At 38.0% G+C, this 15,579-nt stretch overlaps 1 protein-coding gene across 2 annotated transcripts in view; it reads left to right on the top strand.

Annotated features, from left to right (window-relative positions):
* Positions 1-1,071: 1,071 nt before the first annotated feature.
* LOC127414833 (metalloprotease TIKI2) overlaps positions 1,072-15,579 on the top strand; it is a 96,308-nt gene continuing 81,800 nt past the window's right edge. The window contains exons 1-2 of one of the 2 annotated variants that reach the window (XM_051653171.1): positions 1,072-1,466; positions 5,414-5,980. In XM_051653171.1, the coding sequence (XP_051509131.1) occupies positions 1,356-1,466; positions 5,414-5,980 (678 nt within the window). In that variant the 5' untranslated portion in view covers positions 1,072-1,355. Of the gene's footprint in view, positions 1,467-5,410; positions 5,981-15,579 lie in introns of both variants that reach the window. The other variant, XM_051653170.1, reaches the window with a different exon arrangement.

The raw sequence follows: 15,579 nt of genomic DNA, 5'->3' as shown, positions 1-15,579 counted from the left end.
GAGCAATAAGGGATGGTGAAACTAGCACTAGGAAGGGTAAGGAGCATTTCAATTACTTATATCACGATGACCAGAGTTATAACCGTTCTTCAACACTCGTGACTGAAACGGGCTGCGTAAAACTTGCGATACTGCAAGTAATCAAGGCCTGGCTAAGCAGACTCACACTTACATACCTAAACAAATACAAGTCTGTAATCAGTGTGGTGTAATCATTGAGCCTACAGAAAATATACAGTAGGTAAGAGCAAGTATGCTGGCATTGGAGACTTATAAAGGACCTGTGGAGAGTCTGGAGAATGAGACATGATGGAAACACAAAGGGGCTCTTGTGTCGACCCTTTCTGCTGTCACCAGCAGAGCTCTATGTGGCACTTGTTTTGAAGGATCCCTATGATTAATTGCCCACTACTTGACACTGTCACTCGGTCACCCACTCGGACAATAACACGGGTCAAGGCACGGGAGCTGGCACTGCGGAAAACGACAAATGGCTTTCAGCACCACCATTCATTCTCCAATTGGTACTACCCAGAATGACAAGAGAGCATGGAATGAAAAATAAACTTGAAAAATATTTTTGCAGGCATTACTTCCTGCAATGTTTGGATTCATTAATCATAGCCATGCCTGCTATCCAGTAAACATCAATGCAAAAATGACACATTACTGTCAAATAGATTGTGACAGTGATGAATTGAGGATAAACGGGGAAACATGTAAAAAAAAATAAAAAAATAAAAGAAACATTAAAAGACCCCGATGGCCTGCTTTCAATACCAAATGTCTCGCTTTTTAAAAAATAATAAACAAATTAAGGAAGAATGTGTCAATCTGTGCAGTATGGTAGAAAAGGAATTAAATCAAAACGATTCTTGTAGGAACTGCTGCTACAGTCTTCAACCATAATGAAGGATGAAATATTGTTCAAGATATAAAGATTAATGTTCACTCTTTCCATCAACGTCAAAATGTTATACACACTCGTCCTACAAAACAACCTGCTCTCCCCTCCTCTCTTCAACTAAGCAATGTGGGGGGGAAACGTTCAAGGCGTTTCACATTCTTAGCTCAGTTAAGCTGCAAACTTGTGGGGCGCACCGCAGAGTTTGTGCTCGCCACAGCTGGGCAGCTTGAAAGAGAGGAGACCCGGAGACAACACAAAAATACCTTATGAAAGTCTGGGGCAGGAGAATGGCGGAGTGGCAGAATGCTTCACGCGCCCTTTCGAGACGGCAAATGTGAACCGGCGAAAAACACTTTATTCGCGCTCAACGGTCAAAAGAAACTTGTAAACAAGAGAGGCAACGGGAGCTGAGGAGAGTGTGAGGCATCCTGTGCCCGCTCATCTCGAAATGAACTTTCACTCGGGACTACGATGGTTGGTGATTTTATGCGCTTTCTTTCAAGAGGGCTCATCCAGAGACAAGCACGAGAGGACGCGGCAATGTGACAAGCACGTATCGGTGAGTTTGTCTCGCGCGCATTTGGTGAGGTTGTCTCGTGCACACTGCGTGCACCTTCGCAGGACCTCATCAACTGCATGTTATTAAGCTTTACCATGCATAATATGATTGGGAAACAGGAGACTGATTCTTGGTTTGATCTTCTCCATTGCTGAGGATGTTTCTCTATTTTTTGTGTGGCGATTTTAGAGATGCTTCTATTTCTAACAACTGCAGTAGCTATGTGTGATTGTCAAGACAGTGATTCAAAATAATTATAATGTTTGTATGGTTTAACAAAAAGTGAATTAAAAGTTTGTGTAACAAATAGATTACATTTTTTCTTTTTTTCTTTCTTTTTTTCTTTTTTTGCTGTCTAGCCTAAAGTTTACTCTTCAAATAACTCTATCCGGCCATTTATATAAATATCTATTTTTGCAAAAAAGTAAAATGTTCCTGTATTTTCATAAAAGATAAGTTACTTTGGTTTTCTTTGATATGCAGTGACGTCTTTTCTTTAAATAATTTTATTAGCCTACAATTTGTTACTCTTACTATTCGTATTATTATTATTATTATTATTATTATTATATACTGATTTTAAAATCGTTATGAAACGAAATGATGAATTATTGACATTAAATGTAATACTACAACGATTCTAAATTATACATAACTGCATGTCCAGTTTAAAGCAATTACAATTATTTTAGTGGCGGCCAGCCAACCGCGTGCCACTTCTTGTCGTGTTCGCATAGAAATCTGGGCCTGAAAAAAATATTTTTGGTGCCAAGTAAAATACTCCTCAGTTTTGCCAGTGCAATGCCTCTATATGTGGCAAAAGAAAAGGGGAAACCCACGGGTGAATTGACTTCAAATGCATTTGTATGGAAAAATTTCACTGACCCTCATAAACTGATCAAGTTTCAGTGAGACGAGAACTGTTAAAGTAGTTATCGAGCATATTTACTTCATTATAAATTGGCAAGTGTATACCAGCCTCTTTAACGTAATTAATGTCTGATCGCTTTCATCTGAGCCATACTGTGTCTGGAGGAGAGAATTCATCATCGGTCAGGAAATGATAATTAGAGTCAAGGAGCAAGCGTACAAATAATTAGATTCCTTCAAGAATATGTTATATTCAGTATTCCAAGTCTTGGAATACTAAAAAGCTCCAAAATTATCCAGCTCTTCACATCATTTAATAGATAAAAATTAATAGTTTTTGTTACACATAAACTAAAAGTTATTATGCATATGCATTATGCATGCAAAAGTTATATTTTTCTTTCAGAAAGTTTACCTTATTTGCCATTCATATTCATTTTTTTTTCTCTAGGAGATTTAAATCTTTGATGATGTAAAGGATATGACCTGTGCATTCTCTTTGTGCAATTCATAATGTGGCAGTATATAGGAGGCCTGGTTTTGTTTAAGAAATTACTCCATAAAACTGGGAAGTGCATGTGAAAGAGGGGTGAATGTGACCTTCTCATAAAGAATATATTAGTAGTTTAGTTTATAAGCTTCTCTCCGGTAAAGTTGGTCAGTATCCATGAGTGCCGAGATATATGGGTGTCCACACCACAAAGACAAGAGCAAGAGCAATCGCATGTGGACATTTGTAAGGATTTTAGGCATCCAGACCTAAACAAATAACTCCAATGGTTGTTTCTTTTTTGATACTGTTAACAATATATATATATATATATATATATATATATATATATATATATATATATATATATATATATATATATATATATATATTAGATATTACCTATTTGTTTTGAACACAGATTTATTCATATTATTTTTCAGTTTAATAGGAAACATTTAATAATGAAATCAATAAAATTCATGACTTGATGGACAGATTTCCTTCTTTGATATACTGGAAATATAGATAAATATAATTAATTTGTGTAAATGCAAGCAAGAACAAAAACTGCTGACATAAAGAAGCACCCAAAATACAGTCACAAGTTGGTTATTTCAGTTCAGATCTGTTATGCTCTCATTAACATCAGCTAATACACTCTAAACTGCTCTTTTCTGATCAGAGGTATCTGAACAATTAATAAAATTTAAAGGTTGACCTTTTAAGAGCGATTTATTCATTGCAGGTTACATTTTACAAGGGTAGAGCTATTGACAGCCTTAGCAACTAGTAAATACTTGATCATTTCGGAAGGTGCAGAACAGCAGAGTTTTGCAGCTCACAGAGTGTAAAGGCTCTTTTTTATGAGGAGAGGCACACTGTAAACTAAGAACTCCAGTTAAACATTTCCACCACAGGTTTAATACGCCAGCTCTATCAGTGCATGAACTGACTCCTCTGTGATACAGCTGCCACGGGTGCTTGCTTTGTGTCCTATTTTGACTGTGAATAAGAGGAGGAATTTATTGAAAGGTTAATGTATATGTATATCTTTGACTCTCTAGAATACAGTTATAAAAATACACTGTTTTGTTATGTTTTTCAGAGTATTATTATATTAGTGTGTAATACTTAATTGGTGTGGTTTACTTTGATTCATGCAGTTTTAAACATGGATGTGGGAGTGTGTCTTTTCTTTCCTCTATACCATTCTAAAATTATAATGTTCATACACCGATCAGTCACAACATTAAAACCACCAGCCTAATATTGCGTAGGTCCCCCTCGTACCGCCAAAACAGTGCCAACCCGCATCTCAAAATAGCATTCTGAGATGCTATTCTTCTCACCACAATTGTACAGAATGTTTATCTGAGTTACCGTAGACTTAGTCAGTTCGAACCAGTCTGGCCATTCTCTGTTGACCTCTCTCATCAACAAGGCATTTCCGTCTACAGAACTGCCATTCACTGGATGTTTTTTGTTTTTGGCACCATTCAGAGTAAATTCTAGAGACTGTTGTGCGTGTTAATCCCAGGAGATCAGCAGTTTCATAAATACTCAAACCAGCCCATCTGGCACCAAAAATCATGCCACGATCTAAATCACTGAGATCATATTTTTTCCCCATTCTGATGGTTGATGTGAACATTAACTGAAGCTCCTGACCTGTATCTGCATGATTTTATGCATTGCAGCCACACGATTGGCTGATTAGATAATTATTAATTATTATTAGATAATTAATTAGATAATAGAATGCTATTCTGAGATGCGGATTGGCACTGATTTGGCGGCACGAGGGGGACCTACACTATTTTAGGCAGGTGGTTTTAATGTTGTGGCTGATCAGTATATATATATATATATATATATACACACACTCACTGAGCACTTTATTAGGAACACCTGTACACCTACTTATTCCTGCGATTATCTAATCAGCCATTCATGTGGTAGCAGTGCAATGCATAAAATCATGCAGATATGGGTCAGGAGCTTCAGTTAATGTTCACATCAACCGTCAGAATGGGGAAAATGTGATCTCAGTGATTTCGACTGTGGCATGATTATTGGTGCCAGACGGGCTGGTTTGAGTTTTCTGTAACTGCTGATCTCCTGGGATTTTCACATGCAACAGTCTCTAGTTTATTCAGAATGGTGCCAAAAACAAAAAAACATCCAGTAGTCTAGTGGATGGAAATGCCTTATTGATATGAGAGGTCAACGGAGAATGGCCAGACTGGTTCGAGCCGACAGAAAGGCTACGGTAACTCATATAACCACTCTGTACAATTGTAGTGAGCAGAATAGCATCTCAGGATGCACAACATGTCAAACCTTGAGGCGGATGGGCTACAACAGCAGTAGACCACGTCGGGCACTTTATTAGGACCATAGTGTTCCTAATAAAGTGTTTAGTGAGTGTATATACATACTTTTCTAAATATAAAGTTACTTGAGTTATAAGATGATTTTGTTTCTAAAAGCAAATGACATTGATATAACTTTTTCATTCTAATGTTCTGCTTTTGACTCTTTGACCTTAAAATCTTCTCTTCTTCCTTTTCTCCTTATCAAGCAGAAAGATCTGAACTCCTTCCTTTGGACCATAAAACGTCCTTTCCCTTACCCTCCATCCTATCTGTTTGGGACAATCCACGTCCCCTACACGCGAGTCTGGGACTACATCCCTGAGAGCTCAAAACGGGCCTTCCGAACCAGCACTAATGTTTTCTTCGAACTGGATCTCACGAATCCTCTCACCATCTCGAAACTCACCAGCTGCCAGCTGCTACCCAATGGAGAAAACCTCCAGAAGTTGCTGCCCCGTGACCTCTACCGCCGCCTCAAACGCCACCTGGACTACGTCAAGCACATGATGCCCTTCTGGATGACTGCGGATCAACGCGGTCGGGGGCTTTATGCCGACTACCTCTTCAATGCTATTGCGGGTAACTGGGAACGCAAGCGGCCCGTATGGGTGATGCTAATGGTGAACTCATTGACAGAAGCAGACGTGCGGTCACGGGGAACACCGGTGCTCGACCTGTTCCTGGCGCAGGAGGCCGAGCGCATGGGGAAGCAGACAGGTGCTGTGGAGAGGGTGGAGGAACAGTGCCATCCCCTAAATGGACTCAATTTTTCACAGGTCAGTGAGCAGGCTTGTAGACAGAGAGATCTGTGTTAGCTTTGGCAAGTGTGTATGGGAGATTTGGTGGTGAAAAAAGGTGTTGTTATGGATTAAGGGATTATGAATATCCATCAACAAACCAGAGCGGGTAGGAAATGAGATAAATGTCTGACAAAAAGTCTAAAGCCACTGGAGATAAATCTGAAAGGGAGGGGAGATGTTGTCGGGTTGATAGATTGGGGTGGAAATCAATGCTGAATAAAATTTATGAGGTATAGTGGGAGCAAAGAGAATGACTGTATGCCTGTGGGGTCTCGCTGTCATCTGACACGTCTTGATTATCCTACTGCTGCCTGTCTAATGTAACGTTAGAGTGAACGATGGACAAACTAACCTCATTACTTGATGATATGCAGGTGGAGAGTATCCAGCTTTTATTTCTGTAAAGAAAGCAGCCGTAGGTCAGAGATATTGAGAGTGAAGGGGCTATAAAAAGCATGGTGGAGACTTTTAATGAATAGTCTGTTTCAAAGTCCAGTGTAGTCCTTGCGTGATTCTGTGATGGCCTGGAATTGAGAGGACACTCTTTTAATTTATTCACCTATGTGCTTGCTGCCGCAAATCCTTGGATGCATCGGTGGCAAAAACACACACACACCAGCGCTCAGACTGCAACTGAATCTGTGAGCCAGGGCCTCCATGTGACAGGCAACAGGGCTCCTGTGCTAATTTGAGAGGGTACAGGGGCAACATAGGCTCTCCACTTTCATCAGCACCTCCTAACTATGCTGTCAAAAAAGAACATGCCTGCAGGGCCTGCCAGCCAGCTCACCCTGTGAGGAATCGTGGGAAATGTGGACCCAGCACAGGGTGATAGCTCTCTTGTATTTAATCTGGGAGAGGTGAAAATACCAGTCTCATTCCCAGACTGAGAGAGTCAAAAATGACTTAGTGCCTATTTAATGGTATATCCTCTTTACATTTAGCTGTTTTGTAATGCTTTCACAATGCAAAAAAAAAAAAAAAAAAAAAAAAAAAAAAAAAAAATGTTCTTAATAACTATTGTTGCTTAGTGAAAAATATCTAAACATTCTTAAAACAAGAGAAATTTACTTGCATAAGATATAAACACTTGTTTCTTGAATAAAGTCTATTTTAATTGGCAAAAGTTTTTTTTTCTTCTTTTTTTAAGCACATATCTTATCAAATTTAGTGAGGTTTATGATTAAAACAAGAAAATAAAAATGGGGTAAGAAAAATAAACCTATTTCAAGATATATTCTCTGACAAGTCTTTTAAATATGGTTCACACAAAGATGAAAATTCTCTCATCATTTACTCACCCTCATGTTGTTTCAAACCTGTATGAAATTCTTTCTTCCATTGGACGCAACAGAAGATGTTAGGCAGAATGTTAGCTTCAGTCACCATTCATTTTTCAAAAAATATGCAGTGAAAGTGAATGGTGACTGATGTTAACATTCTGCCTATGTTAGCCTCAGTCTCCTTTTGTGTTCCACAGAATAAAGAAAGTCATACAGGTTTAGACCATGAGGTAGCGTAAATTATGAGAGAATTTTCATTTTGGGGTGAACTATCCTTTTAATATTTCAATGATAATATTATAATATTTTTTTAATATATTTATCTTGTTTTAAAGATGTTTGTATATCTTTACTGGAAGACAAAACAAAAATATTCATCAAGAAAATTTGTTTTTGCAATGCAGACAGATTGAGTTTTAGATAGAATTCCAGTTTGGAAATTGTTTGAAATATAAGAAAGGTAATTCTTTTTTGGAGTAACAGTTCATTTGTCACAGAATTGCGTTATAAGGTAAATTTCACCAGAATGGGTAGCACAGATGTAGTAATTCACTGCAATACGAACTGTTACAAAGTACTCTCAATGATTGTATAAGTCTCTGCTTTAGATTCTGGCAAAGGCTCAGCCAGCGATCCATTTTAATCACAGGGCTAATCAGCAAGCTTTTGAACATCTGCATTTTCTACAACTCTCCGCCCAAAAATAGTCCCAGAAGAAGTAAAGACCATGAAATGAAAATGACAGGCAAATGATTATGCTGTATTAGAATCTGAGGGATAATTTGAGTGCCGTGCTCGCCTGGAACGCTAAAGCAGGAGTGAGGTCAGACGGCAAGATCTTGCATGGAGGCAAAGGAAAGAGGGAAGGGGTGGATGATGTGTAGGCTGTGGTGTCGCTGCAAGGCTTAATCTGAAACATGAGCCGTGGGATTGTGGGAGATCAGAGTTGGGAATGGTTCCAAAGGGCGCTAGCGTGTATTAATCGTTCCCAATAAAAGTAACTGCCTACAATATCCTAAAAACTTGCCGTGCTCTCTTTTTCGGGCTCAAAAAGAGCCTTGCAAACGTGGTGGTGAGTAATCAGTTATTGCTGGCATCTCCACATCGGTATGTTTTCCTGTAGGTCATGGGTTTTCAAACTTTTAACCCCCAGTATGATGTTCTTTTTGCTATGGACTCCCTTCTTCAGATATAAAGGCAGATAAAGAGTATATGTTTAAAAATACTAATGCTGTCAATTTAACATGTCCATTCAGTGCGATTAATTATGTTAATAACACGTAAAAAAATAATGCAAGAAATCATGCCCCGTAAATTCCGTAATAAGGAATTTTCTTACCAACGAAACAATTGAAGCTTAAAGTGCCACCCTCATGTTTTTGCGAGTCACAGATAGCAGGGGGCAGTCAGTGCAGCTCCAGATGTACAGGTAACAAACCGACAGCTGTTCAAAGATAGCTGGGCAGAGCAGACTGCAGTGGTCTCGAGATGCGTTTTTTTTTTCAGTTTCAGACTTGTCACAGTGTTCTAAAAACCAGTGAAACGCTTATACGCAACCACAGTGAGCCACTTCTAAAGCCACTTTATGTATTGTCTAATGCTTTATTCGTCTGCAACAATAACACAATGTCTTTGAACTAACAGAATTATTAAATTAGTTATTATATATATATAATATTTATAATTATTTTAATTCTTATATATTACTTAATTCATTGATATATGCAATGAATTAAATTAATTAACTGGCATATCATGTAATTAATATGATTCAACATTGTAATTGATTGACAGCCCTAATAAATACCCATTTTGAGTGTGCATAACTATTTGCAGGTTTGGTTGTTTATTCTAAAGCTGGGTTCACACTCTGCTTTACTCTAAAAGCTAAGGCTGTCATTAAAATAAAATGATCTTTTACTTTTTTCAAATTTGTAATTTGTTTCATCTCAAATTTTCCACGGATTCCCTAGCAGCCTCCTGCACCCCCCTGGAGGTCCTCAAACCCCAATTTTGAAAATCCCTGCTCTAGGTGACAAGCCCTGGCCCTTACCTTAGGTTAAAGCAGTTAGCCTGACCTTTTCTCTCCGTTCACTGGAAAGCCGCACCCCAAGAGCTCTGCAGTTTCCCAGGAAGTGCTCTGAGCTCAGAAGGTGTTACAGAAAAACAGGAACCCATCTCAGTGCTGATGCGGTTCCTTGGGGAATAATGGGGTGTGATGCCTGGAGAATGGAGCGGTTTGCCTGGCCTGGCGCAGACCCATGTCTAGCTCTCGGATGGAGTGCAGGGGGAAGTTGAAGAGTGTTGGGGCGTTTTTGATTTTCTCAAAAGCATGAGTGGGGTATTTCAAAGGCCACAGAGAGTGCATGGTTCATCTCTAGCTCTGCACAGGGGGATTATCATAGACAGCTGAGCATGACAGGAAGCAAGAAACACTTGCTTAAAGCTTAAAGCATGCAGAACACACCAAGAGATAAAGCAAAAGCTGTTCAGGGTGTCTATAGGGTAAGAGGGCAAGCCACTTATCTCCTGTTCCATGAGTCAACAGTGTCTCTTGAACAGCTCCCATTATATATCAGTTGTCTAGATGACTCACGCCTTTGCTAAATCAATGTACACATGTGCATATGTATTTGTTTTGGGGTGTCTGTAGCTAGCATTTGAAAATTGGAGGTGACACAAAATGAACAAGAAACATATATCTGTCACCTTTCTCTGGGCTGAGGTCAAAGGTCATGTCTTTGCTGACGGTATAGACAACCTTGTGGAGACTAGAGTCAGCCAGCAAACAAGTAAAATTACAAGGCTATTTTAGGCCCTTCCTGAACAGTAAAACCCATATCTTCTCTGTGAAAGAACTCACTGCAATGTCAAGTCAAACTCATACTCAAGTTTCTGCTACATATCAGAATACAGCTGTTGGTTCTGAAAACTTCTGACACTTTAGCAGCCGCATCCGTTTTCAGCTGTGAAGAAGTGCTGAAGTGTTGATGGAGCTTGGAGAGCTACAACATGTTAAAATTGAATTAACAGAAACATTTAAGGCTTACACAGCAGACGTTTTTGTTCACTCACTGCGAAGGTGTCAAGAGCTTGTCATCATATTATTAGAAATGATATTAGCAGTGATACTATGATGTAGTGTGGGCGAATGTCTCAACTGGCTTGCTTTCAAAATGATTTTTACAAATAATTACTCAACACTTCATGTTGTAACCATTTGATGGCCCTTTAAAAAAATTCATTATATACATGAAAATACACTCATTGAGCACTTTATTAGGAACACCTCTACATCTACTTATTCATGTGATTATCTAATTAGCCAATCGTGTGGCGGCAGTGCAATGCATAAAAACATGCAGATACGGGTCAGAAGCTTCAGTTAATGTTCACATCAACCATCAGAATGGGGAAAAAATTTTATTTCAGTGATTTCGACCATGGAATGATTGTTGGTGCCAGACGGGCTGGTTTGAGTATTTCTGTAACTGCTGATCTCCTGGGATTTTCACGCACTACAGTCTCTAGAGTTTAGTCAGAATTGCGGATGGAAACGCCTTGTTGGTGAGAGAGGTCAATGGAGAATGGCTGGTTTGAGCTGACAGAAAGGCTTCTGTAACTCAGAAAGCCACTCTGTACAATTGTAGTGAGCAGAATAACATTTCAGAATGCACAACATGTCAAACCTTGAGGCGGATGGGCTACAACAGCAGAAGACCATGTCGGGCACTTAATTAGAACCACAGTGTTCCAAATAAAGTGGTCATTGAGTGTATATTGTCATTACAATACAATTATTTTTTTGATCAACTACATGGGGGAAAATAAAACACAAACAAACTAAAAGATATTATGCACCACACAACACAGCAGTGTTTACTGCATCGTTGTTCAGCAGTGGCACTTCACCGAAACTAAATCTCCAGAGCCACGGCAAAATAAATAATATTTTGCCAGAGTTGTGAGCTTGCAGTTTGAATGTGATGAGATTAAAAAGTTTGTGTACCACGAAATAACACCGAAACAACACATCTTTCTACTGCGTTGTGTTTGTTGGTTGCACCCAAAAACAAACAAGCAGCACAGTCCAATTAGCGAACCAATGACTCTTATGACCTGATTCTTTCAATTAATTAATCCAAATTAGAGCCCGACCGGTATGGGATTTTTGAGACTGATACCGATTTTAGTGAGGGAAAATTTACCGATTACTGATATGGTGACCGATATAGCTAATTTTTGAGCTGGAATGAAAACAGACATTTTCTATGTGGATTGTGCACCGATTTTGCACTGATATGACTATGCAAAGGTACTCAGAAGGCTGCTTTCTTAAACAAATATTTTTATCAAAGAACATTTGACATTATTATTATATATTGTCAACAAATTCTAGAAATGAACACTGAGAAAATAAATAAATAAAAATACAATAAATAGCTTAATAAACGTCAGTACTGTATGTTTAGTATCAGTCAATTGCCCACCATTAAAATAAAGAATAAATAAAAATTAAATACATAGCTTAATTAACATCAGTACTGTATGTTTAGTATGTCAACTGCTGACCATTTAAATAAAGAATAAAAATATAATAAATAGCTAAATAAACATAAGTACTGTTTAGTATCAGTCAAATGCTGACCATTTAAATAAAGAATACATTAAAATAAAATAAATAGCTAAATAAACATCAGTATTACTGTTTAGTATCAGTCAAATGCTGACCATTTAAATAAAGAATAAATTAAAATAAAACAAATAGCTAAATAAACATCAGTACTGTTTAGTATCAGTCAAATACTGACCATTCAAATAAAGAATAAATTAAAATAAAATAAATAGCTAAATAAACATCAGGGGCCGGTTGCACCAGCTATACGTACGTTACAACTTAGACTAGTTGTGGCGTAAATGGGCACTAAGTAACAATTTAAGCTCTGATAAATATTTGAGTGTTGCACCATCAAATTAATGTAGGACGTAACCCTACATATAAACTAAATATATACGGCAGCTTCCGACCAGGAGTAACTGATGGAATAAAAAAGCAGACTCATTTAATGACATCAATGAGCTCATGTTTTGGTTGACAGGCATCAGTCCTTTTGACATATATGATGGCGTTGGCATTTACACTCATTTACATTTATGAGAGAGAGAGAAAAAAAAAGCTTACTTTTATGCGTCTCTTCAGCATGAAACCATTCTAACGGTGCCGTTTTTAGGGTGCGTCGCCCGGTGTCAAGTTTCAACACATTCAAAAAATATATATAGGATATTAAAATGAATAAATTCTATTTTTCCAGCCTGTTGTATTAGTATGTATCACCACTAATTTATTTTAGATACAGTTCCTATATATTATAATTTACACAGGGCAAAATATACTATTTATTAAATCTACTTTTATTACGTGTCCTATTTTAATGTCTGGAAAACCAGACTTTTAAATATTACATTTTATAAATGCAATGACTGGAATTGTTCGGTTGAAGGGGGTACCAAACTGTGAATCCTGAACAAAACAGTTTGGTGAATACATGTTTACACATTAGCTTACACTCAGCTGACAACAATGAAAGTAGCTACGTTGTTAGCTAGTTAGCTATAAGCTCATTGCCACGGAGAGTAAAAGATGGACTTTATTTACTTTCCAGCATTGTGTCTCACCAACTAGGCAACAGCGAAGTGTGAAATCAACACTCACCACACACAATCCACCACCGCACCGTTGTCTGCTGAGCTGCAAAAAGATGCTCTGATGTTTACCTTTCAATCTGCTACATTACTGACTGCACTGACAAACTATAGCTGGCTAACTGCAAATAGTTGTGATAAACATGAGTGACATGGTTGTCAGGGACAGGGTTAACATTATATTAGCTATATAAAATGATGGGGTAATTTTTTATTAACTTTCCAGTATGTATTTCACAAACTAGTTAGCAATTTAAGAAGAAGAGATGGCTCAAATCCACACCGTTTAACTCCACCCTGTCTGCATAACCACCGTCAGTTCAGAGTCAGCACTGTAAACAATGGAGTCGGAGCGCGCTCTGCTGCACAAACTATGCTATGACACCAATTCTAAAGTATTATTTTCTGCATTGTATGTTCTGAAAAAAGTTTTCATATCAGCGCATATCTGTAAAATATACGCCAATACCGATATATCGGCGAAAGACTAATATCGGCCGATAATATCGGCTGACCGATATATCGGTCGGGCACTAATCCAAACGACTCATCAAGTGACAAGTTTTTCAGTTTGAATCAATCTGATGAATCTCTGAATCTGAATGAACTCACTGAAAAAGTTAGAGCGATTACTGAGTTAAAAGTGACTCAATTATGGAACAAGTCTTTACATCAGCTGTTTTGTTTACTTTAAAGGTTCGTAAAAATTTAATCAGTCATTACACTTGTTGTCATTACAATGTGTATATAGATACACATTTGAATGTAGCTTTGAACATTACAAAAATAAAATAAATAACTTGCAATGAAGCTACAATTTATTTGCTGTGAGAAATGGTAAGCAAACAGCTCAGAAAAGAACCCCAGATTTTCTGTTTTTTTCAAAAGTCTTAGAGTTTGTCTAACATTTTAAAGATTTTTTTCCAGGGGTAGATTATAGGATAATTTTGTTGATCCAATGTTTTTTTCATGGTGGATGTATGTATTTTCAATTCACATTTTTACCAGCAGTCCCAGCAAGCAAGACTATATACTTTTTTTGGTAATAGGTATCCAGTAGGTCGTTATCACCCAATAACAATGTTTTGGGTCAGTATTTATGACCTCTGATGACACATTATTGACACATAATCGTATAGTTCCAAAAATCGCTAATAATATGTATTTAAAATAAAGGATAATCTGACTTTTGCCACATTTAAATATTTACATTCCAGACCTTGTGTGTAAGGACAGGGCGTCATGATCTGCTGGCATGAGCAACAGAGTAATGGAAAAAGCAGCCACTTCCCTGGTCCTGCTGGATAACCTCCTAGCCCAAATTATTCCCTGTACCTCTCTTTCTTATCCTCCTCATAAAATCTTTTCATGCTCTTCTGTGGCACTCTCCCTGCAGAGTGGAATTTGAATGTCACAATTTTAGAATTTAGAGCCCTAGAATTGGAATCTCAGAATATTGGCATTTTGCAGAATGAGAACACACTCTAGGCCTTCTTGGAAGATCTCTTGTTTCAGTCTGGTGGAAGCAAAGATGTTATCGTCAAATTCTTTCCTCATTGTTTCAAGATGGGATTCAAAGTTTGTGTTTTCACGTGGCTGTCTGGAAGAGAATCAATCTTTTGGATGATGTTTTAAGCATGTCCCAAAATATTAACCAAGATTCTGGCACTTTCCATATCATAAATGCTTTTAACTTAGGAATGACCTTGGTTTGTATCTAGGTCTTTATTTTCATGATTTCCCATCATTCTTGTAAAGAAATCCAGCACACAAGTGGAGGATGTCCACTAGGGGACCGAAGCCTTCAATAACATCAAGAGTAAATGTGTGTTAAAGTGGCACCGGAGCCAAATCAGGCAATCTGCAAGGCCCGTGAGCATACACACGGCAGTCAAACCGCTGGCCTAATTACTTAATTGGCCTTTCTAATGACTAAATTGCCCCCTGCTGTCCAGAGCCACTTTGAAAATTATGCATTGGCCTGAAAAAGAGGCTTGCTGGAATTCACTCAAGTGGAAAAGCCAAGTCATGGATACCATGAATGTTTACTTTCATTAAATGGGAGGTAGTTAACTACATCAAAGTGCCATCAAACCCAGAGTGTGGCACACACACAGCAAGGAAGCAGTGGTCTGCAGGCTCAACACTGTGTCCGTGCTGAGGGTGGGGCCTTCCTTGCAGAGGCAATTACCCATGCATAGAGGTTCGTGCCCCACAAACATCCTGTTCTGCGGCTTTTTCACTTTTAAGAATAGGAGTTTGACGTTTTTTTTTTTTTTTGTTTTGTGCTTCCCCAAACTCATACTTACATCTTTTGTGTCCCACAGAAGAAAGTCATATTTGTTTGTAACTACATGAGAGTGAGTCAATGATGACAGATTGTTTATTTGTGGATGCACTATCCCTTTAAGGATATTTTTCATGTACAGTATTGGCCTTAATAGGAAGTTGTTTTCTGACAGTAATATAAATGTGTAAATGTAGAAATCTAGGCAGACTTTGCTGAAAGTTGCCAGTAATTTAATAATCCACTTTATATCAAGTGAGTGGTCCCTGATGCTTCCTATCGTTAGTGATTCATGAAACATC

The sequence above is a fragment of the Myxocyprinus asiaticus genome, chromosome 24 (assembly GCF_019703515.2).
Source record: "Myxocyprinus asiaticus isolate MX2 ecotype Aquarium Trade chromosome 24, UBuf_Myxa_2, whole genome shotgun sequence".
In the NCBI taxonomy this organism is placed as follows: Eukaryota; Metazoa; Chordata; class Actinopteri; order Cypriniformes; family Catostomidae; genus Myxocyprinus; species Myxocyprinus asiaticus.
Note: the sequence above shows the minus strand (reverse complement) of the source record. Positions and strands in the feature narration are given on the sequence as shown.